Source organism: Pimephales promelas, chromosome 16, assembly GCF_988280905.1.
Source record: "Pimephales promelas chromosome 16, fPimPro1.hap1.1, whole genome shotgun sequence".
Classification (NCBI taxonomy): domain Eukaryota; kingdom Metazoa; phylum Chordata; class Actinopteri; order Cypriniformes; family Leuciscidae; genus Pimephales; species Pimephales promelas.
The window spans coordinates 11,949,690-11,974,774 of NC_142784.1; the positions used below are offsets into that span (position 1 = coordinate 11,949,690).

General features: G+C 41.1%; 1 protein-coding gene and 1 pseudogene across 2 annotated transcripts; one reads left to right on the forward strand and one right to left on the reverse strand.

Annotated features, from left to right (window-relative positions):
• Positions 1–313: 313 nt before the first annotated feature.
• Positions 314–2,029, reverse strand: LOC148973316 (uncharacterized). The gene has a single exon (XM_089120793.1). It carries the CDS (start codon positions 2,027–2,029, stop codon positions 314–316), a length of 1,716 nt encoding a protein of 571 aa, XP_088976919.1.
• Positions 2,030–2,076: 47 nt separating this feature from the next.
• On the forward strand, positions 2,077–5,939 carry LOC148973317 (uncharacterized; annotated as a pseudogene). The gene is made up of 3 exons (XR_016146765.1): positions 2,077–2,113; positions 4,704–4,821; positions 5,530–5,939. The product of XR_016146765.1 is annotated as an uncharacterized LOC148973317 (transcript).
• The last annotated feature ends 19,146 nt before the right edge of the window (positions 5,940–25,085 follow it).

Here is a 25,085-nt window from a genome sequence, read left to right on the forward strand (position 1 = left end):
CATAATCCACCAGGACTAATGCAAAGCGATGCCCCCGTGCTGATCGCTCTAATGGCCCGATGAGGTCCATGCCAATTCGCTCGAAGGGGACCTCGACTAACGGCAGGGGGCACAATGGTGCTTTACTATGGGCCGGAGGGTTCACTAACTGACATTCATGACAAGACGCACACCACCTGCGCACATTCTCATGAATGCCCGGCCAAAAGAATCGGGTCATTAAACGATTTAATGCGGCTGCCTGCCCGAGGTGTCCAGCCATCGGATTACAATGAGCCGCCTGGAAAAGCATTTCCCGACGGCTCTTGGGAACTTACAACTGGGTTGTATCTTGTTTTGTCTGGGTATCCTGGGTCACCCGATACAACCGGTCTTTAATCACGGCAAAATACGGGTACGTGAGCGGCTGTTCTGGCCGAATCTGCTGTCCGTCGATGACGCGGACCTGCTCAAACGCGTTTTTCAGCGTGTCATCTCGGGACTGTTCCAGAGGAAAGTCATCACGGTCTGAAAAGATGTTATTTTCAGCCCCGCTCTGTTCCCCTGAAACAGCCGCCGACGGTCCCGGCACAGCTTCGCCCACCTGAACAGTCGCCCCCGCCCGTTGCCGTTGTTTTTGCCCAGGAGCACCCGCACACAAATATGCCAATAAAGATTGAAACCCCGGCCAATTAGTTCCCAGAATCAGCGGGTGCCGGAGGTGCGGATTAACTGCCACCTCCACACTATGCTTTTGCCCCCTAAATTGGAGCATAACTGGCACGACGGGATATCCCATCACCTCGCCGTGCACACACCGCACCATAACCTCGCGGCTCTTATCCAATGCCCCAGGCTGAATCAACCTTTGGTGGATGGAGGTTTGGTTACAACCTGAATCCACCAAAGCTTGATACGTACCCCCCTCGATACTTACAGGTATCTGATACAGCCCAGTCTGATCGGGGGCGGCCTGTGGCGCATAGGGGACCCGAATGAAGGTGTCCACCTCCATCAGTGGACACCTATCAATAAAGTGCCCCGGGTCCCCACAACGCCAACAGGCCGGCCCAGGCCTCCCCGCCACTCCGGGGGCGGGAAACGGGTCAAGGGATTGGCGAGGGGAGAGCACGGGGCCAGAAGACGGCGGGACGCTTCCAGACAGGGTCCCACTTCGAGGCGGAGGGCGGGGCGCCGGGACCGCCTCAGCGCTGGGCCCGGACCTCCAGCGGGGCGCCGGACGCGGAGGACCTCCTCCTCGGGACCTGGGAGCGGGGACAGGGCGAGAGAGAGAGGGAGGGGGGAGAGAGAGAGAGAGAGAAGATGGTTGGGGTTCGCCGACCCCCGGGCACGCCACCAGCTGATCCTCCGCCAACGTGATGGCCTGGTCCAGCGACGTCGGCCGGTGGCACTGGACCCACTGCGCGGTCTTCTTTGGCAGTTTTGCGATGAACTGCTCCAGCACCACCAGCTCGATGACTCCGTTGACGTCGCGTCCCTCGGCCACCAGCCATTTGCGGCAGGCGTCCCGGAGCTGCTGCGCGAAGACGAAGGGCCGGCCGATCTCCCCCAGCTCTAGGGACCGGAACCGCTGGCGGCTTTGCTCCGGAGACCGACCGACCCGCTGCAGGATGGCGCGTTTAAGGTCCTGGTAGACCAGGAGGTTACTGACGGGCAGGTGTTGGGCGGCGAGCTGCGCCTCTCCGGACAGCAATGGAATGAGGCGCAGCGGCCAGTCAGCTTCCGGCCATTTCCCGGCCGCGGCCGACCTCTCGAAGAGGTCCAAGAAGGCCTCCGGGTCATCCAGCGGCCCCATCTTGTGCAGCATGGGGGCCGCGGCCGGGGCCCGGACCCCCTGGTCCACCCAGCTCCGGAACTGCTCGCGGGCCTCCTGTTGTTCCTTGAGGAGCGTGTCGAACCGACGTTCCTGACGCTCCTCCATCTTCAACAGGGCTGCCTGGTGTTGTTGGTGCAAGCCCGCGAGTCCCTGGATGATCTCCGCAAACGGCGAAGACAGAGGATTCCTGGCGGCGGCTGCTGCTTCTTCCATCCCGGGTTTTGGCACCAGTGTGACAAGGTTCAGGGTTCACGGAGGTGATGGAAGAAGACAAGGGGTCGGCGTATACTGGAGCTCGTGTGTTTTATTCGATAAACAAGTAATAATCTTTCCTCAGCACACTTCACAATCTCTCAGACACAACAGAACAAAAACTCTTTCCCGCTGATTCACAGCTTCCTTTAGCTTCCAATCCGGATCAATGAACCGCTCCAGTTCAGCACACGAGCACACAGGCACACGAGCTCCAGTCTCTCTCCGTGATGTGTCCAACTGGCCCGCTTAAATCCTCTCCCAACGCCAATCACTGGAATTACAGACAGGTGTTTATCATTTGAACTTGACCCGCTTACTTCCCGCTCGACTCCTCCCCCGCTCTCCCGCCGCAGACAGCGCTAAACCACGCCCCCCATACCACAGGCATCTTTGAGTAAACTTCAAGTATCATTTGAGTATCTGTTTGCTGGGTCGAGTGTCCTGGTTTTTGGTAATCAAAATATGGTCAACTTAGTGTTTTTGCCATTTTGGTTGAGAGGATGTAACCTCTTATACATCAAAAAAAGTCATTTGCACAAACTCAGTGCCATTACCCTGTTAAGTGTGTGTCTGGCCATGCGTGACCCTGCCGCGCCTGCATAATACAGCATTCAAACAGATGGAGGTGTTTAAATCATCGCAACTGCTAACCAATTAGAGAGTGTTCGCAACACACACACACAGGCAACGTCGACGTCATAGATTTCAGACAGCAAAAGGTATTTGGAGGTTAATAAGCTATATAAACAAAACATCAGATCGAGTTTTTTTGTGTAAGCATTGGTTTCTTACTGACACTAATTGCTGTCTCCCAGGGATAGAAATGAAAAGAAGAAGAAAAATGGTGTACTAAACTAAAGTTTCCAAAAGAATTGAGGCTGATAGGAAACTCATACCTCAATTTAAAAATTCGAACAAAAATAATAAGCCTACACCACCACCACTAACAATATTATAAGTCTCATGCCCACCAAGGCATTTATTTGTTATATTAATTATTGAATTATTTTAAATTAATAGTATTGGCAGTCTGCCCAAGATGTGAGAACTCCTTCCTTCAGCAGAGTTCGGGGGTATCACTTTACGACAGTAGTAGAAGACAATACTGTTTCCCAACTGTAGGGGGACCCTGAGAGCGAAATTTCAAAAGTAACATAATGCTGCTTTTTTTTTTTTTTTTTTTTTTTACAAAATGCCACATCGTTAAATCCTTAGATAAAAAACCACCAGCTATTTCAGCAGTCTTTTTGAAATATGCAGTTTAAATTCTAAATTCATCACCTAATTATTGTATTCATATAGTGGACGTTGCGTATTTAAAAGTGAGGAAATCGTTTTGTATGAAATCCATACAAGTAAACACAGAAAAGTCACCAGGAAACTAGTCTATGTTAATGTAGCTAGTGAGTTGCGAGTGGAAACTCTGCTGCCATGTTTTAGAAATACTCGTCAAACAGAAGATGCAACTGGGGTAAGTGGTAACACTTTACAATATGGGTGCGCTAAAATACATTAATTCATGCTTAACTAATGCACAGATAATCATGAGTTAATGTATAACTAATGAAGTACTAAACCATTAATTAATGATTACTGCATCAGCAACTAATAAAGAGTCCATATGATTAAAAGATTAAGTAATGCATGAATTGCTATTAATTCAATGTGTCATGGTGTATTAATTCCTTAATAACATATTTTATTAACTATAGTGTATATTACAATTAGTCAAAGCTATGCACTTCAACTTCCAGTTGTCTGCTTTAATTAATCATTAGCAAATGATTTGCAAAGGTGTTATTATGTTATGACTTTACTTGTTGGGGCACATCATTATTAACTAGTCATTTAGTAATTGTAGCAATTTACACATGAATTTGCACTAACTATGAAGTAATTAATCATGTATTAATGCTTATTAGTGTACCTGTCATATTATCTGGAAGTTGAAATACAAGGTTTTGGCTCATTCTGGTAATTAACATATTAATTAACACTATTAGCTAAAAAAATTAGTTATTATGAAATTAATCCACAATTACATATTTAATTAATAACAATTCATGTATTAACTAACACATTAACCTTACAGACTCATTAAGCATTAATGAATAGCTTAGATAATCATTAGTTACACATTAATTCAGTATTATTTGTGCATTAGTTAAGCATGAATTAATGCTTATTAGTGCACCCGTATTGTAAAGTGTTACCGGGTAAGTTCTAGAACAGTCTGTGTGTGTGTTGTGTTCTGTAATGTCTCTGTCGGAACCAGGGTCGTCATGACACTATTTAAAACCAGATATGACTGGGGGCACGAAAAGAGACCGAAATGCGCATATCCAGTTAACTGCTATGTTTACAGGACAACGATGTAGTATGTAATAGTTGTACAAAAGCAGATGTTGACGTTTTAAAAACATCCCCGTTCAAACGGTTCTGCAAAAATGAGTAAAAATGCTATGTTATGCCTGTGTTATCACACCCACTAACAGGTTCTCGGACAAAGAGATAATCAGTGTTAAGAAAAAAAAAAGTAATGCTACTTTAAAAATGAATTGTTATATACACCATACTATTTAAATGTTAATGCAACTCTATGTATAATGGTCAAATTGTTTTGTTGCTATAGGGGAAAAAGCCTTGAAGGTCCTGCCAATTCTGCTTCCCCCATCAATCTACAGGAGAGGGCGAAAGGTCGTCAGACAACCACAGAGAAGGCCCAGAGGTCATTTATTGACATGCAACCTGTACGTTTTTCTTTAATGTTTTTACTTTAATAAGTGTGGACATTTGCACTGTTTGCTCAAAATGTTAAAAATGTATATAACGAGCGAGTACATTTACATTTATTCATTTAGCTGACGCTTTTATCCAAAGCTACTTACAATTGCTATATTTGTCAGAGGTTACATGCCTCTGGAGCAACTAGGGCTTAAGTGTCTTGGACACATTGGTGTCTCATAGTGGATTTGAACCTGGTTCTCTCACACCAAAGGCATGTGTCTTATCACCACCCCAAGTAAATCATGAATACATTTTCCAAATCGTGTTTTTGTCTTATCCTGAATCACTAACTTTTCACTGTTTTTATTCAGACTGGGAGATTAAATGTTGATAATATTAGTGCAAATTACTCTCTTATTAATATAATTTAGTTTGTATTTCCGCCAAAAAAACTTAACTGGCATGTCAGTTGCGGTATGTAAAATTTATTGGTGATGGCGCAGTGGATAAGACACATGCCTTAGGTGTGAGAGACTTGGGTACGAATCCACTGTGAGACACCAATGTGTCCCTGAGCAAGACGCGTAACCCCTAGTTGCTCCAGTGGCGTGCGACCTCTGACATATATAGCAATTGTAAGTCGCTTTGGATAAAAGCGTCAGCTAAATAAATAAATGTAAATGTAAATGTCAGTTATATTGTAACACTAACTGATTATGTGTAATCAACAGGTGGGGACCAACATGGTTGAATACTTGCAAAATGAGACAACTGGAGCATTGCTGCACGTTCTGTGCCTCAGAGATGAAACGAAGGGGACAAGTAAGACCTTTGCTATTATACCAGGCCACTCCATTGAGACAGAGACTTTGCTTGAGGCGGTTGATCTTTGTTTTAAAGCCTTTTATGTTTTTGTTGTTAACTACACAAACCAGTGTCTCTCCGTCTGGGAGTTTCTCCAGCATGCGGTATATAAAATTGATGGAAAAGAGTCTCCCTCTGTAAAATCTGAGGACAACAGTAGTTTCAGGCCCATATGATGTTGAGTCACATTTTAAATGTTTGTTGATGTTCTTACTAAATGGAATTGTAGTCTTACAAGAGATCTAATGAGTTACTAAATGACTTTTAATGGCTCAATATTTGGACATATTTACATTTGTCATACAAAGTCTGTGGGGATGGTTGAATGTTGTGGGGGGTTAGGGGGTATTTTGGGGGGTGGACATTTTGTATTCAATAATCATATACAAAAAAAAGTCAAAGAAATGGATTAAAAATGTTAAAAAGAAAAAAAAAAATTAAATGAGATTTAAATCACATAAACAATTTCCTCTCTGGTTTGGTTGACACTCATTATTTTACATTTGTAATATAACAAATATTTGTTTCTAATTTTATTAAGGCAATGAGACAGGAAATAACCCAGCACAAGAGTAAGACTTAACCCAGCAAGATGGTCAATTTCACCCAATGGTTGGGTCAAATTAATGACCCAACAATATGGGTTAAATGAAAAAAAAAACAGCACTTGGGTTGAACCAACCCAGCGCGTGTTCTGTCCTATAGTGACCCATCGACGTGGTTAAGGTTGGGTTATTTTTTAACCCTGCATTTATTAATGTATATTTTTTGTAAATATCATTTATTCCTGTGATACAAAGCTGAATTTTCAGCATCATTACTCCAGTCTTCAGTGTCACATGAAGAAATATTATTATCAATGTTTAACGTTAATGTGCTGCTTCATATTTTTGTGGAAACAGTGATGCAATTTTTTTTCCAGGATAACACAGAACTATATAACATTACTTTAGAAATAAACATTTCAAAAAGTTTTTTTAGAAAATGATGTAGCGGTATGCCCAGCATGACTTTGCTTGTTCTATGGTAACATATGAAACCAAGAAACACTCTCATCTTAAGAATGTAAAGAACTTTTGAAATTTTTTTTTTTTCAGTACAATAACTCAAGAACCCAATTCAAAAAAACTCTTTGCTACAACCTTTACTTTTTTACACACACACCATCCAATAACTATGCATATCCGAAGTGAATCTCTTTACTGCATTATTAATCTGTGTGCTACCTAATGTCTCCCTGTGCTGTGGAGATGCTTTTATGTCTACTACTGACATAAATAAATTACTCATACAGACACTTGGAATACCACAGAAATAACAATACAAACTTCCAGCGATGATACTGCTTTAAACCTGCTCAAAATTCCACTCGTATTCTCATACTGATTCACATCTTTCATGCCAGTGATCAGAAAACGAATTCTACAATCTTTCCGCACTACAGCCTATCGGGCCCTAATGTGCGGAAGGGACCACGACATTAGGGGTCCATAATAAAAGATCAAGTCACAACATCTTCCACCAGGAAACAATCATAACTGACAGCAAGTGGCACGATGCACCAAAACTCAATGTAATTCTCATTATGCTGGTGTCGGGTCGAATCTAAACTTCTAGCATCGCTAGATTCCGCTTAAATTCACCTCAACATTTAACACACAAACCATAATATTGTGGACATCTAAAAAAGGTATGGGCCTTTTGTGACGTGGTAATTATTTAGAGTGTATCTTTACTTTGCACAGAAAATTGCACCATTTATTCATGGCGAAGCACACTAATGAGAACTCGAGTACCGCATCTATCACAGTATTACACACAGATTCACACCTTGCTCATAAATAATCACCTTCAACAGAAATACTGAAAAAGTAAACAATTTTTTGATGTACTGTAAGTTAATATTAAAATGATTCACCTTTATTTATACATTTTATCTTTTTTTGTTCACACTGCCAAGTTGATTTAAAAATAACAAGTAGTGTCAATTTCAGCTGGAAGCAGGTCCCGCAAATTATCAGCACAAGTGTTTAGCCCTTTCAGCCTATTTGACGTTCATATACAATTATATATAGCCTACTTTAATATTAATATTAATACTACAACTAAATTAAAATTGAAATAAAATTTTAAATAAAGGGGCAATGTGTAGAATGCAGAAACGCTTGTTATTAGTGACACCGGTGGACGTTAAGTGTACTGCTGCCAGAAAGCATTGCTAGTGCTCGTTTCATTCTTTGTTTAGAGGTAAAAAGAAGTTGTAAATATATTTGCAACGATATTCTATTAACGAACATCAAGCTGAGAGCGATGTTTAGATGAATATGTATTGTATATATCTCAGATATGGCTGTGAGACTATGGTTTAAATTAATTGACTTTCTTTGCATGACACATTAACATTACAGTACAGAATGACTCTTTCTTTGCATTATCCTGATTAACTGTCACATCCTCTTGATTTGTGAACATCCCGAGTCCTTCAAATAAAAATCAGTCTCCAGGCTTTTATAGACGACCTAAGAAGGTCTCGTTCTTTAATTTCCATTACAAGCTTTACAAATATTGGCAATAAAAATGAAAATTCTTATATAGCCCTTTATAAAATTAAATATTATTATTATTATTATTATTTAATAAACATGTTTGGAGTGGTACTTCAGCTTTGACAACAGTGAGGTCCATGGTCATGATGATCCCTCACAGATGGAGGGAAATCTCATTGCATACAATCCAATTTTGGGAAGTGGTTGGCAGCAGGTAATTGTGCCATGTGTGATTTTTATTTGCCATACTGAGCAAAAGCTGTGAATGTGTAAATTGCTTTGAGAAAAAAAAAATGCATTCACTCCTTAAGAGAGTGTGTATTAGGATGAGTCATACGAAAAGACCCATTACATAACTTTCATTAAAAACCCCTTTAGACCACTTCTGTGATGATACCCCAAACACACACACACACACACACACACACACACAGAGAGAGATCTCTCACAGTCTGGCCTTTCTTAGCCAGTGCTTTTTCTCTTCTTGCTCATATCCCCTCATGCACACTGTAATGAAATAAGAGTATCATTGAAGTCTGAATATCAAAACACATTGGCAGTGGGGATCAAAATAATGATACCACATTAAAAACTCGGAATCAAAATCTATTTTAAATCTGGATCTAAACAGAGCGAATGTTTCCAAAAAATGGGAAATTAAACTTATAAAAAAAAAAAAAAAGGATTTCTAAAAAGTAAAGGTAAAATTGATCTCAGACAGTCACATCTTCTTGCAAAAAGTTGATGTCGTTGTTTCAGACTTCTGTTCCTCTCTGCCAGAGCCGATCCTGGCCTCCCTGCAGGGACCCTGATCAAAATTCTGTTAAGGGGCCCTACCTGACCCATGAGCCAAGTAAACCACTTGCCATTGCCACAGTCACACCTGACACCCCAGTGCTCCCACTACAATCCTCCCTCCTTTAACTAGTACTAATGAAAATGTAATTCCTGAAATGAGAAATAGACTAGAAAAAGATACCAGAAAAAGTACATTCTTAATATGAATAATTCAAATTAGTTTTATAAATGTAATTATTGATATCAAAAATGTATCCTGTGAGTAAATAAAAGCTAAAATGGCTGGTCATAGTATGTCACTGTGTTTTAAGTGATAAAAGCAATACTTGATACTTGATGGTTATTATTTGCCGAGTGATGGGAATTATTAGGGCATCAAGATGGGTAGTAGGAGGGGAGCGCTTGGCTTCTGGGATGTGACTACCACCAATCAGAGCATGCATGGATGACATGACAACCAACAGTAGCCTGCACTAATCGCTTATTGGGTAAGTTAACCGATAATATTGAATGGGCACAACTGCAATTTTAAGCCCTCAGGGAGCATCTCGATAGTTAAAGGAAAGGTAGTAGATTAAACATTCTTCATTAATAGTGAGGCAATACCAACAGTTTCTGAGAAGCCAGTGAAGAGTCTTGGGAGATGGTACGATGGGGATCTAAAGGACAAAGTTTGAGTGGGAGACGTTAGACGACAAGTGGAAGGGTTGAAGAGCATAAACAGCTGTGCTCTACCAAGCAAACTAAAACTCTGGTGCTTTCAGTTTGGTCTACTGCCGAGGTTGCTGTGGCCACTGACTGTGTACAAGGTTTCTTTGACAACAGCTGGAAGCGTTAATAAGTTCATACATCAGGAAATGGTTGGGAGTTTCACGCTGCATCAGCAGAGCGGGACTTTATAGTAAAGGAACATTGCAGCTGCCAGTCTCTGCTTTAACTGAAGAGTTTAAGTGCACCAAGGTCAGACTGGAAATTACCTTAGTAGAGTCATGTGACAAATGTGTAAGGGAGGCAGCCCCTGTGTTAAAACTGGCAGAAAGTGGTCAGCAAAGAAATCTGTGGTAGAGGCAAAGGCTGCCCTTCAAATTGGGGATATCGTGGGACAGGTACAGCATGGAAGAGGGGGTTTTGGGCTCAGTTTAGCTCCTCCTAAATGGCACATGGCAGGCCCAGCTCAAAGGAGGAAGCTGGTAGTCAACGAGGTGCGAAAGCAGGAGGAGAGGATGAGGTTTATAAAGTCCATTTCCCAGGCCAAGCAGGGAGAGTGGATGAGATGGGAGAGTGTGGAACAACCCAAGATGGGCTGGCAAGACCTTTGGTCAATGGAAAAGAGTAGGATCAGTTTCCTTATCAGGTCAACATATGATGTTCTCCCATCACCGCAGAACCTAAACCTCTGGGTGGGAGAGGATCCCTCTTGTCCTTTGTGTTCATCACCTGCCACATTAAGGCAGATTTTGACAGGATGTAAGGTGGCTCTTAGCCAAGGCCGGTTTACTTGGCGCCATGACCAAGTACTGCGATTTTTGGCTTTAGCATTGGAAGGCAAGCGTTACATGACCAATAAGTTGTCACCTGTTCTAGCAAAACAGTACACACAGAAGACAATATCCCTCCACCCAGGAGAGCAACTACCAAGAAAAGGTGTTAAAACCAATTCTCGACAAGGACAACTGGAAGCTGCTAGGGACTGGAAGATGCTGGCTGAACTTGATCAACAGTGCCATGGGTGGATGCTGTAGATGAGGCATATGAGAGGAAGAATCTGCGGTATGCTCATCTGGCCACTGAAGCAGAACAGTGAGGATTGAGAGTCCAGGTTTATCCAGTGGAAGTGGGTTGTCGAGGATTTGTGGCACACTCTACATCCCGGTTCCTCAGAGACATCAGATTCAGTGGCCAAGAGTTGCGTCGCCCAGTAAAGAACTTATCTGAGGCAGAAGAGAGGCGCAGCAACTGGCTGTGGTGGTTGAGACGGAAAGATTATGGCTGGCTGTGTACAGGCCGCCACGCAACAGTTCCGTAGTACGGTTTCGAGTCTGTTGGTTTATTTGTATAGTTTGCATAGTAATTACGGTTATTACTTTCCTGTGGATATTGCGTGAATGACGGGTGGTGTTTGGGCAGATATTGTGTTTTGTGTTAGGTAGTATGCCATACAGAACTGTTGCCACTGAACCTAACGAAGACAGTAGGGCTCGACAGCCTTAGTCAAACGGGTTGGCGCGTATGGTTGGGTTGCGGAGAGATTGTGGTTAGGTCACAAGTGAACTACAAGGAAGGAGCAACCTCAGCAGCAGGAGGGATGTAGAGGTCAATAAGCTGGGCTGAGTTGAATGGGGGATGAAGGGGGTCCAGCGTCACTGTCGAGCCCTCTTGAGGTGTTGTGGGCTAGTCGACGAAACACTGAGGGCGGAAGGTGCCCACTTGAAGACCCAAAAGATGTCCCCTGGACCAATCAACGTGATTAAAGCATTAGAAGGACATTTGATGAAGTCTGTCTGTTTATTATTGCTGTGCAGCAAGTTAGTTAGGTCAACAAGTTAGGGACTGCAAACTCGAGGCCAGTTGTCAACTGTAGACGCAGAGCTAGAGTATAAAGATGGTATTAAGTGTCGACGGTAGACACTTGGGTGTCGATTGGAGACCCCACAGGTAATTAGATTCCAGGTACGTCGGGGAAAATCTACCACACCAGCATTAGCAAGACAGACAGACAGACAGAATAGAGAGAGATGCACATCAACTTAACTTTACTGTTTCTATGCTGATATCAAACTTGGAGAGAACACAATTTTACCTGATTGCTGTTCCCGCAATTCACTCTCATAGTGTTTTTTCTCTCTCTCTCTTTTCGTGACCAGAAGGATAGTTTCGCTTAATTTTCTCATCGATGTTGTAAACTTTGATTGACGCGCTTTGACACAAGGAGGAGGCAGGGCCTTGAGTGACTTGCGGGGCCCTGCTCTTTTCAATTATGTATGTTTGTGCAATAAAGGGAAAGTGTGTAATTTTGAGTATACAAGTTTTGGGAAACAAAACTGTGCGCCCAAATGCAACAGACACATTTAACGTCGTTTGCAATGATATGTATCCGTCAGCACGTTAAAATTCACACAATTTCAAAATGGCTGTGGCAGCTGTGATCTCACAAATGTTGAAAGACAACCACCACACAAGCATTTTCTCTAAACGCAAAGGGTTGAGGGTAATATTAGCCCTGCATATATGTGTGCACTTCAGGGCATATTGTATGCATATACTACTACTAATTTTAGCAGTATGTATTATTCATAATAGTTCCTTACAGCAAGTTTTCGTCAAGCATGGAATACAAGAAGATTTATTTTGTTTGCCACATTTTGCAAACAATGTGTATGTTTCTTGGTCTCTTGTAACGAATAACCTGGAAACAATTTTTACCATAATTTTATATTTTTCTAGACTCATTGACATTAAACAATATACAGTATATATAGATAGAGATTCTGAGATAATAACAGTACTTGCTAAATTAGAGACTACACAGTTATTCTTGTTCATGCAATTTTGCATATTTTACTCATAATATATAAAAATGATGGGCAGTTTAACAATACTATATGATTACAAATCCAGCCACTGTTTCCAACACACCATAATTTGTGATCCACATGATTTCACATACCATCTTCAAGTGATGTCATTCAAGTCCAGGATGTTGCATCATATCTTTCACAACCTCAATTAACAAAATGACTGATGAAACTACAATTGCAGTGTGACATGATGTTTGAAAGTGCTAACATATTTTGTTGCTGTAGCTCCATGCAAGTCCAATATTCATTTATATATAACTTGTGTCTCAAAGGACAAAGACAAATGCGGAGAAAGAAAGAGAACGATATGAATCAAAATCGCTCTATTTCCAGCACATGCATACGTTCTATAATAAAACATATACATGTTCCTTTCCTCTCAAACACACCGGTGCTATTCAGGTGAAGTGTCAGGTTTTCCCCCGAAGGCAGCCTTCAGGGAGCTAAACTTAAGATCTGCAATGTCACCACATTCCTCAAAGTTACTGCGACTCAGGCAAGAACTTCTAATATGACTTTTTCTGACCACTTTTTCATTAGGGCTTTGATCACAGCTGTGCCGTTCGCAGACCTGCCAACAATCGCTTTTGTCGCAGAGGTCGGAGCTTTTGGTTAAATTTAAGGCTGATCACAATCGCTTGGTTTAATCAGGCTGGTCAAGAGATTTCTCCACTATCAGAACCCGCTCGCATACGCCGCTAGAGCTCGTTCAATGTGCTTTTAAGAAGATTTAAGAAGATTTTCCCAATGAAACCACTGTTCAACTATTAATCGAGACGTGCTGCTTTACTGGGTCAGTTCCAGCTCTAATTGAAGAATTAAGCTGATATTTAAATTTCCGTTTACCAGAGCGAGAAAACACCTAAGCACCCATGCAGAGCCCCATAGCAGCATACAGTAAGTTTTGCATATAGCCTAATCAAGCCTTCTACTATCTCTGATAAATCCTAATGGAGTTAAAAATGAAAGCTCTTGAGGAGCTTGTTAATTTAGCATGTGTCAATCACAAACACAAATGCATAAGTGCGTGCTTGCCTCAATCCTGTGACAATTCTTCCCGCATACAACCTTCATTTTTATCTTAACTATCTTTAATTAAGTAGTCCAGGTGAGGCTCGAGTTGAATCTCGTTCTCCTTTAATTTTGTTTACTCTTTGCAATCTGTTTGCCTTTAACAATTTCAAGGACTAGAATAGGACGTGCAAACTGGAGAAATGGAGCTAAGACCAAGTTTAGCATTTGTTGATGGTGGCTATTGCATAGGGGACACCACTCAGAAAGCAAGCAGGAACAACATGAGGTTGGTAAGGTGCTCGTGCATGTGTGTGTGTGTGCATGAGAATGTGGTTGTTTGCCATTGATTATTGAGTGTTAGTCTGCCAGGCCAAATTCCCAGGTCGTAAGTCTAAAGTCAATGAGAGGATAAAAATCGCATCTGGTGCTCTGTTAGGGACCTTAGTGGTAAATCGAGAAAGAGCGCAGAGCCCTTTGAGAGCAAAGCCATTGTGTTTTCAGCAAATCACTTCACCTGAGCTTCTATTCAAACCTGAAGTCGGTGTGAATCCTTCAAAGCTTTGAAGAGCAACAACAGAAGAGTGTCTGATGTTTTATGCATTTTATTACATGAAAGCAATTTTTTTTTTCCTGAGGTGTTTTGTCGATAAAGCGCGCGTTCGACAAATTCTCTGGATTTCACAGAGGGTTTGTTGTTACCCTGACAAAACTCATTAGAGAATGGGTGTGGCATTTGAAGAGTTGCACAGTTGGATATAATGGGAAATCTTAAAACATAATAGGTTTGCAAAGTTGTGCAACAGACAGAGAAATTTAAAAGATATGCCTGGATTGTGTTAATATCCCAAATATATATTTCCCAAATGTCCTTCCTGGTGCAGGGAAATGTTCACAACAACAAGCAACTAATAATTCTATCTATCTATCTATCTATCTATCTATCTATCTATCTATCTATCTATCTATCTATCTATCTATCTATCTATCGTTCTATCTTTCTATCTTTCTATCTTTCTATCTTTCTATCTATCTATCTATCTATCTATCTATCTATCTATCTATCTATCTATCTATCTATCTATCTATCTATCTATCTATCTATCTATCAAATCTGATTCAAATTGCATTTTGAGGTGGGATTCCAATCACATTTTTTTCAAATGAATCTCAGTCTGGAAACTCTTGACTGCTCAGATTGGATTTTAAATTGTCCTTTGCATCCCATTTAACGTGACACAACAATAACGTCAAAAACAAGACCGGTGACATAAATGGCGGAAGTATTCATATGGTATTCAAACAGAATGCCAGTTCAGCAGTGACAAGAACATAACAATACCAGTCTCCTCCGTCGCCAAGTTCTGCACCGCGGCTCGACAGGGAGCTCCAAATGACGCACCTCCTTTATTCCTGTGTCTGTTTTGAAAGCCTCATCACATACTTAAGTACGTCTACATTAGAAGCCACCCAACCCATGCAGATAGATTGTCTGGACACACAAATCTTAATAGTTTAATTAATAGTGTGGACAGTCTGCCTCAAAAGATCTGATTTAAGAAAATATTGGATTTGCCTGCAGCTTGAACATATAAAGTGTCAAGTGAAACAGACAGATGTCAAGGGTCAAAATGTCAAACTGTGGCAGCTGGTAAGAACAAAAGCTGATTTACATGAACGAGATTGTTTTATCACATCTGGATAGGATAAGGCACTAGAACCAGAAAAAAAAAGGCTGCTGAGCTTACAAAGATTGGCAAATTTTTAGATGAGGGCAAATGTGACCCTGCCAAAAGGTTCCATAAGGATATATGACCGGAGGAGACATTTTTGCTTTCGCAGCAAAGGCGTCATCATTCACAGCACACACGGCAGACAGCCCATAATAACCACGTCACTGCTGATGATGATACAGAGGTCACCATGGAGCACACACACACACACAGAGTCTGAGACGAGACCTAGGGCACGAGGCAGTGCGTTAAGCAGATACTGTAGAAGTCTGGAAGACTGTCATTTTTCACCCTCTTAATGGTTTGGAGTAAGTGCTGAAGTTCAACGCGGCACAGAGAGAGAGAAACGCACAATCATAACTCATTCACCTGACATATGACATACAGCCACATGTGAAGAGCTAGAACTAAAATTTTGATTATGGAAGATAAAACGCTCATCAATATTCTACAAGTGGGGAAATTCAGCCGGAATGTTTAGTAGACACAAATAGTGGTGATGTTGGGAAATAAGAAAAAATAGAACTTCATTTTACATTTTAATGGCCTAGACTATTGTTAATTTTTGTGTTTTAAATTTTTTGTTTTTTTCGTATTTAATGTGCATTGAGTGTTGTGCATTTAGGGGTGGTGATAGCGCCGTGGATAAGACCCGGTGTGAGAGACCCGGGTTCGAATCCACTGTTAGACACCAATGTGTCCCTGAGCAGGACACTTAACCCCTATAGTTGCTCCAGAGGCGTGCGACCTCAGACATACAGCAATTGTAAGTCGCTTAGCAGACTGATCTCACGAAATGGCGTATGTATGACACGCCAATTCGTATTTCCATTTTTGGCGTGCTATCAACATGCATAATCGCTTTTCAATGTGTTTATGAGCGCCGTTGACTTAACGTTACATTACTAAATATATGATGTACCCCAACCCCGTCCCTAAACCTACCTGTCACTGGGGTTAATACCACATAAGCCCACAAAAGTGAAGCCAAACTTCACTCGATCGCCCCCCTGTGACCGGTCCTAGTATAGGTCATAAACCCCGCCTCCCCTTTTACCTTATTTTAACAAGGTACTGCAATCAGCGGACATCATTGGAGAGGAACGGGGCAAATAAAGGCCACGAAAAGTGCGGGGCGTGTGCTTGCAAAAGATTCAGTGAGAGTCAGTGGCGCAAAAAGTGGGTATGCGCTATATGCGGCGCATAGGGGCGCAGCACAATGGGGGGCGCCAAAGCGATGGTAAAAAAAAAAAAAAAAATATATATATATATATATATATATATATATATATATATAGGCTATATTGTATTCTATAGGCCTATGTAGCTGCCGTTGTGCGTTTCTAAATCATTTCTGCATTCCTTCAATGTTATATAAAATTTTAGAGGACTAACAGCCAGGCTAGAGTAGGCTAGGCGCCCTCATGGAGAAGGGGGGCGGGTGATATCGCGAGCGGGCGGGGGCGCCGTGAGCGCTGAGCGAGCAGGTACGAGTAGTTAGTTGTCGTCGAAAAAGATGGATAAAACAAAATGCTGTGGGGCTAAAAATAGAAAAAGAAAGAGAGAAAAGGAGATGGCATGTCAATTGATGCGACAGCAGCTAAATAACTGCATGCATTGCTGAAAGCCAACAGGTAGGATTTAAAATGTGACATCCAGGCATGGCCATCGGGACTACCGGGAGATTCCCACTGGGCCGACGTGCTTTTCAGCAATACATTTCATCCTTTTTTAATTTATTTGTCTTAACGGCCCACAAAACTCATACATCGGCAGCCCATTTGTTTGTTTTTGTTTTGTTTTTTGCTTAATTGGCGGCGCTGTGCTGGTGTAATGCATTGGTCAAAAAAAGTCGGCTTTAGTTTTTTTTTTTTTCTGACACACTGGCCCATGAAATATGTCATTATGCGCTTATATCTTTCAAGTATAGAAATTAGTGCAAAACTAATTATGAAAGTTTCCTTTATTTTTCTGTGCATTTGTTTTACAATAGCCTTTATGGCTATTACTATCATGGGATTAATATTATAACTATTATTATGTAGGCCTAGTAGTGTAATGTAGACAGACACTAACTAAAAGAGGTTCAAATTTTTCTCTGTTTAATTTGCACCCTGAATATGGGTTGGAGCTTTTAATTTTGAACTCTCAAAGTGCACCAGACTGCTGAATTTAACATTACAGAACACAAAATTTTCTTACGGGGGAGCATGCCCCCGAACCCCCCTACAGAAACAGAGGTCCACCTACCACAGTTTTACCTAAGATCCTGTGAGAAACACTGGTATATCTGTTCTTGGAGCTTATAGTTTTCTTAGGGGGGGTTCATCAAGGTGGAGTAGCTATATTATAATTGTGTTAATAAACGACAATTTTGCACTTATTTTTTTCTGTTAGCTCTAATTTCTTCCTACTCACTTATTACACAGCACACTTACATTACATTTATTTTTCCTTTTTTTTTGGGGGGTGGGGGCGCTAAAATTGTTGCTGCATACCCCTCTGAAACTGGGTAGTTGCGCCCGCTCGTGAGAGTACCATTTATGAGTCTTCCCCTACCATCCAGCGAAAAAAGATATCGCTCCCCATATGTAGATCTACATTTTGCTCCATTTCGCTTGGACATTTAACGGCGTGTACATACACACATTCACACGGAGAGCTCAAAATGCATATAGATAACACGTCACTTGACTTGAAAGTGGCAAGTATGTTTACACAAAAGTCATGATAACATGTTGCGCTTTGGATAAAAGTGTCAGCTAAATGAATAAATGTAAATGTAAGGTGTTCACAATATCTAGCATTGAACTTCAAGATCATGTGCTTTAGTTTCACTGTGTAAGTTAATTATTGCCTATTATTGAAAATTATTCATAGCTGATTAATCTGGTATAGTGGTACAGTTAATCAATTCTCAGGACAGGTCGATAAAGGTTGTTTGTTTATAATAGGATTATTTGCATTTAAAAAAGTAGAAGTAGCACATGAAGCCACCCAATTTGAGGCCTCGTGAATCTGTCTAGTACAAATGGTGAGGAGAGTTACACACCAAAGTTTAATATTTAAGATAAGGGGTTTGTTTAAATCTCCACCGGTACCCTATGAGGTGCTATTTCAAAGTAGATTAAGAGAATTGTCAGTGCCTGCTTTGAGGAAGTCAGTCTGAGTCAGGAAGTGTGTGTGCAGTCTAAAACTTTTTGAAGGTGCGCATGACTTACAGGAAAGCTCTGAGGAAAGTAAAGAGCTTTATCCTTTTATATTTATAGATTTGAGATTCATTTTTCATATAATTGTGGCGATTTCCTCTCAGTCACGTTCACTCTTTCATGCACAAGCACGAAACACACACGCGGTTCTCAATTGGAATATATCAACTGTTGACAGATTTCATTTGCATTTAAATCAAAATGGGAAAATCAAGAGCTTTCTTTCTGAATCAAAATAAGTCTGTCTGTCTATCAGTACACCTTGGTTATATAGCATCACGCCTCTTTTTCTCCCTCTGCCTCCCCGTGATTAAATATCTTTCTGAATGGTGTAAGGGTGGATTTCCTGCAGAGGTTCAGGCTGCAAGACTGCCGAATGACTGAAGAAACGTTATTAGTAAGATGGTAGAAAACTGCAGATTTCTTGTCTATTCCACCCACTGCCACATATACCAACGACGGAAATAAGCGCAGTTACAATAGCTTAATATGTGGGAGAGCTTTGCTATAGGGAGTGACAGTATTGTATTGCAATATGTAGCACTTCAAAGTCAATACCAAATCAAAACTAGATAGCATCTTAGTTGTTGAAAAGGTTTAATGACAAAATAAGGTTATGGTTACACTTAAAATAGTTATAAAATAGATGTATGAGATGATAACTTATACCAATAATCTTACCCAGCATGTAAAATATTACCAGAGAGAGAGAGAGAGAGAGAGAGAGAGAGAGAGAGAGAGAGAGAGAGAGAGAGAAGAGGAGGCCAAGGGAGAGAACCCCACACTGTAAAAAAATATTGTTGGTTTAACTTAAAAAAGTAAGTAACCTGGTTGCCTTAAAATCTTAAGTTCATTGAACTGAAAAAAGTGAGTTAAAGGAGATCTCCGGCGAACAATGAACCTTTGGTCTGATAAAACATCGGTACATAGTCAACCGTTCTCTGAGATTTGTTTTCATGATAATCGAATGTAAAGAGTTTTATCTCTAAAATCTGTTTAGCGTATAATGCTAGTAATGGGGGTAACACACTAACGCAGTAACACACTAACGCAGTAACATAATGAGGCTCCATACATACAAAACGAAGCATTGAGAACTTTGTAAGTGTACAGACCGTTTAATAAGAAGATACTTTATGAAGACAGTTCACTTCGAGTATACGGACAGGAGCCATCTTAAAAAAATAGTCTCGATAAGTCAAACCACAAACGTCATGCTGAGTGATATGAACTCTATGAAGTTCAACGAACTTCTGAACTGTATGAACGGCGTTCGGGGATCGACTTATCGAGACGATTTTTTAAGATGGCTCCTGCCTGTATACGCGAAGTGAACTGTCTTCATAAAGTATCTTCTTATTAAACGGTCTGTACACTTACAAAGTTCTCAATGCTTCGTTTTGGATGTATGGAGTCTCATTATGTTACTGTGTGAGTGTGGGGCTATTTTGAGCCTTGTTAGTGGTATAAACTAGCGATTTCTTTTTACTTAGTCAATGCCCCCATTACTAGCATTATACGCTAAACAGTTTTTAGAGATAAAACTCTTTACATTCGATTATCATGAAAACAAAACTCAGAGAACGATTGACTAGGTACCAATGTTTTATTAGACCAAAGGTTCATTGTTCGCCAGAGTTCTCCTTTAATACAATGAAGGAGATTAATTTAATCATCAGAAACTCAAAATTATATGCTATCTGAACTAAATAAATGATTTAAGTTGATTTGAAAAAAGAAAAAATGTTGTGATTACTACACTGTAAAAAAATATTGTTCGTTTAACTTAAAAAAAGTAAGTAACCTGGGTTGCCTTAAAATTTTAAGTTGATTGAACTGGATAAAGTGAGTTAATATAATGAAGGAGATTAATTTAATCATCAGAAACTCAAAATAATAAGTTATCTCAACTAAATAAATTAATATAAAGTTGATTTGACAAAAGAAAATGTGTTGTGATAACAAATCTTGAAAATGTTTTTTTACAGTGCAAGAAAGGGAGAGAACCAGAGCATAGAAAGAGCAGAGCATTAAAAGACACAGAGCAACATTTACAGTCTTCTTTTATTCTTTCCCTGACCATGTGATTAAAACCCAAATGTGAGACATTCAAACTGACCAATCAGATAATTACACTTCCCCCAGTGTTCTAAAGGTGTGATAATTCATTGACCCCCAAAGTACACAAATCTTGGCCTACAGGCCTTGATCACTATCAGCTCTTTGGTCCTTCAAATGGTCCTTGTGGTTAAAAGAAGGGGTGGAACACAGAACAGTTCATTTCAAATGTCTTGGATTGATTGGATTATTTTCAATCCTACAATTCCCCCCTTGGCATCGTTGGCCACACACATGGAGTCCAAAGGTGGCAGAAACCATAAAGACATGCTTTCTTTTGCATGTAGTTGCATCTTCAGACTTTTCGTCTGAAAAGGCTTGTTGCAATACCAGCACGTCAGTCTTGAGTCTTTGTTCTCCCTTCAGCCCTGCATGAGGAGGCTACATCAAATGGTGTTGCACCGTTCATAGATATGCAAATCATCCAAATCTACCTCAAGAAAAAGTACTGAATCTTGGAGCAAACAGTGGTTCCTCTCTCAGAGGCAGGACCCAGGTGTGAACTTAGCAGGAATCCTGTGATTCAAAAGAGCATGAAGCACAACAAACACAAAAAGCATACTTATGGCAATATACTCTGGATTCTGATAGAGGGCCGTTAGACTTAGACCTGAGTGCAAAAATGGAGTCTGTAGACCCTTCCTGAGCTGAGATATTGAGATTTTTATAATGGACTCAGAGCATTATAAAAGGCATATAAGGCATAAATGCTATGCGGGATCTATACACTTTGAGTTTCTCTGATCTTCTTGAAACTCTGGATTCTGATAGAGGGCCATGAGACTTAGACCTGAGTGCAAAAATGGAGGCTCTAGACCCTTCCAGAGCTGAGATATTGAGATATTTATAATTCTACCAGAAAGACTCGGGAGATAAGTTGAAAAGCAGAATACATTTATTGACAGCTCAGCAAGCATAAATTTATGAGTTCTTTGGCGTAGGCCCCGTCCTTAGCGAGCAAAGCGAGGTTAGCCGAATCTGCATGTCCCGCCCAAGATGAAGGTGGGGGTGCAGCCGACCCCCTGGAGGTAAGGAAGGGACCATTCTGGTGGTGGTGATGGGGAGGATGGAGGGGAAGGTACCATCTTGGTGGTGGTTGGGGAGGATGGAGGTGAATGGCAGCGTCAGCATCTGCGAACTCAGACAAGTGAGATACCAATCCTTTATACTTTGACTGTTAACACCTGATTGGATAATAATGAGGTAATACATGACGCGATGATTTAGTCTTCCTGACAGAACTTAAGCTAAAGCTTTCATTGGCATAAATGCTACGTGGGATCTCAATATCTCAGTTCTGGAAGGGTCTAGAGCCTCCATTTTTGCACTCAGGTCTGTCTCATGGCCCTCTATCAGAATCCAGAGTTTTGAGAAGATTGGAGAAACTTAATTTCTCGCCCGAAAAAAAAAAAAGCGAAAGGGGTAACACTGTCGTTTTTTTTTTCAGGTCGAAATTTTGAATTTCCATATCTCAGCTCTGGAAGGGTCTAGAGCCTCCATTTTTGCACTCAGGTCTAAGTCTCACGACCCTCTATCAGAATCCAGAGTTTTGAGAAGATTGGAGAAACTTAAATTCTCGCCCAAAAAAAAAAACAACGAAAGGGGTAACACTGTCGGGTTTTTTTCGGGTCGAAATTTTGAATTTCCATATTTCAGCTCTGGAAGGGTCTAGAGCCTCAATTTTTGCACTCAGTTCTAAGTCTCACGGCCCTCTATCAGAATCCAGAGTTTTGAGAAGATTGGAGAAACTTAATTTCTCGCCCAAAAAAAAAAAAAAAACGGAAGGGGTAACACTGTCGTTTTTTTTTTCGGGTAAAAATTTTGAATTTCCATATCTCAGCTCTGGAAGGGTCTAGAACCTCCATTTTTGCACTCAGTTCTAAGTCTTTCGACCCTCTATCAGAATCCAGAGTTTTGAGAAGATTGGAGAAACTTAATTTCTCGCCCCAAAAAAAAACAAAAAACGAAAGGGGTAACACTGTCGTTTTTTTTTTCGGGGTGAAATTTTGAATTTCCATATCTCAGATCTGGAAGGGTCTAGAGCCTCCATTTTTGCACTCAGGTCTAAGTCTCACGGCCCTCTATCAGAATCCAGAGTTTTGAGAAGATTGGAGAAACTTAATTTCTCGCCCCAAAAAAAAAAAACGAAAGGGGTAACACTGTCGTTTTTTTTTCGGATCGAAATTTTGAATTTCCATATCTCAGCTCTGGAAGGGTCTAGAGCCTCCATTTTTGCACTCAGGTCTAAGTCTCACGGCCCTGAAACTTAATCTGGTCGAAATTTAGAATTTCCATATCTCAGCTCTGGAAGGGTCTAGAGCCTCCATTTTTGCACTCAGGTCTAAAGGCCATTGCACACTGAGTCCGAAATTCGCATCCGAAATTTTCGCACGTTAAAAAAAAAATTCGACCTCACGTTATGTCAGTCACGCTTGCACACCGCCTCCGAAACTTTCGTCCGTCATAAAATTAATTGGATCGGGTTCGATTTTCTGCGTTTTTCGCATCCAGGGCCAGCATTTTGAGAGGTCTTTTGACAATTCAGGGCCGGAGGGAGCTCGTCCTCAAATCATTGCACATATGCGCCGTGCTTTCAGTTTCGGTTTTCAATTCGATCAAGTGTTTATGTTCTCTTCTCTATATTGGATTATGAAATTAATAAACCTCCCCTTTCAATCAGATTGAAATTTAGGATCGAATAAGGTGTGATTAAGCAGCCTATTCTGCTACACAATAACAGCCTAGCTGTTCTGTCTGCCCAGCGCTTCCACCGGGCCGCGCACGGGTGTGTGTGTGTTTGTGTGTGTGTCCAATGTCCATACCTGGTCCATACCAGACACACTGCCAGTCTCCGTTCAGAATCGATTGGTTCACGGAAATTGGTGGTCTTGTTTTTAATATGTGGCTCCAGAATCGCTAGCAAAGCATCAAACTGTCCCACTGACATTCTGAGGTAAATTTTGAAACGCTCAGGATAAATTCGCAATTCCTTTAGGTGGAACTCTCCTTCCTCTCGGCGCAATTTCAGGATTGGATTGATGTAATATTTTCTCTTTCTTCTCTTTTCAATAAGAGAGAGGGCAAAAATCATCCTCACTGCTTGACGAATCCATTTGGTATTTTTGCGTTTTTTCCCGCAAAGGTTTAATAAATACGCAACGGACTCGGTGTGCAAGGTTTCTATGTGTGACGAATTTTTAGGCTGGCGAACACGAAAATACGCATATGAAAATGTCGTACTCAGTGTGCAATGGCCTTAAGTCTCACGGCCCTCTATGAGAATCCAGAGTTTTGAGAAGATTGGAGAAACTTAATTTCTCGCCTCAAAAAAAAAAAAAAACGAAAGGGGTAACACTGTCGTTTTTTTTTTTCGGGTCGAAATTTTGAATTTCCATATCTCAGCTCTGGAAGGGTCTGGAGCCTCTATTTTTGCACTCAGGTCTAAGTCTCACAGACCTCTATCAGAATCCAGAGTTTTGAGAAGATTGGAGAAACTTAATTTCTCGCCCCAAAAAAAAAAACGAAAGGGGTAACACTGTCGGTTTTTTTTCGGGTCGAAATTTCGAATTTCCATATCTCAGCTATGGAAGGGTTAACACAGTCTCATCCCAAAAAGTCATATAACTGACGTCTTGGGACGTTTTTTGACCATACGTCAATATCCGCCTTTTTAGGGCCCCCTTAAACGTCGGTAGATGGCGATCCCGGGCCGTCATACAACTGACGCTTTACCTTTAACGTCAGTTAGGTGACGGGTTAGGTTTAGGGTTAAGTTTAGGTCTGGGGTAGAGTTAGGATCCCATAACCTCATCTACCGACGTTTAAGGGGGCCCTAAAAAGGCGAATATTGACGTATGGTCAAAAGACGTCCCAAAACGTCAGTTATATGACGTCTTGGGATGAGACCGGGTTGGAAGGGTCTAGAGCCTCCATTTTTGCACTCAGGTCTAAGTCTCACGACCCTCTATCAGAATCCAGAATTTTGAGAAGATTGGAGAAACTTAATTTCTCGCTCAAAAAAAAAAAAAAACGAAAGGGGTAACACTGTCGTTTTTTTTCGGGTCAAAATTTTGAATTTCCATATCTCAGCTCTGGAAGGGTCTAGAGCCTCCATTTTTGCACTCAGGTCTAAGTCTCATGGCCCTCTATCAGAATCCAGAGTTTTGAGAAGATTGGAGAAACTTAATTTCTCGCCCAAAAAAAAAAAAAAACGAAAGGGGTAACACTGTCGGTTTTTTTTTTTCAGGTCGAAATTTTGAATTTCCATATCTCAGCTCTGGAAGGGTCTAGAGCCTCCATTTTTGCACTCAGTTCTAAGTCTCATGGCCCTCTATCAGAATCCAGAGTTTTGAGAAGATTGGAGAAACTTAATTTCTCGCCCAAAAAAAAAAACAAAAAACGAAAGGGGTAACACTGTCGTTTTTTTTTTC

Coding starts and splice junctions, on each gene's coding strand:
- LOC148973316 (XM_089120793.1), bottom strand. CDS start 2,029: ATGGAAGAAGCAGCAGCCGCCGCCAGGAATCCTCTGTCTTCGCCGTTT.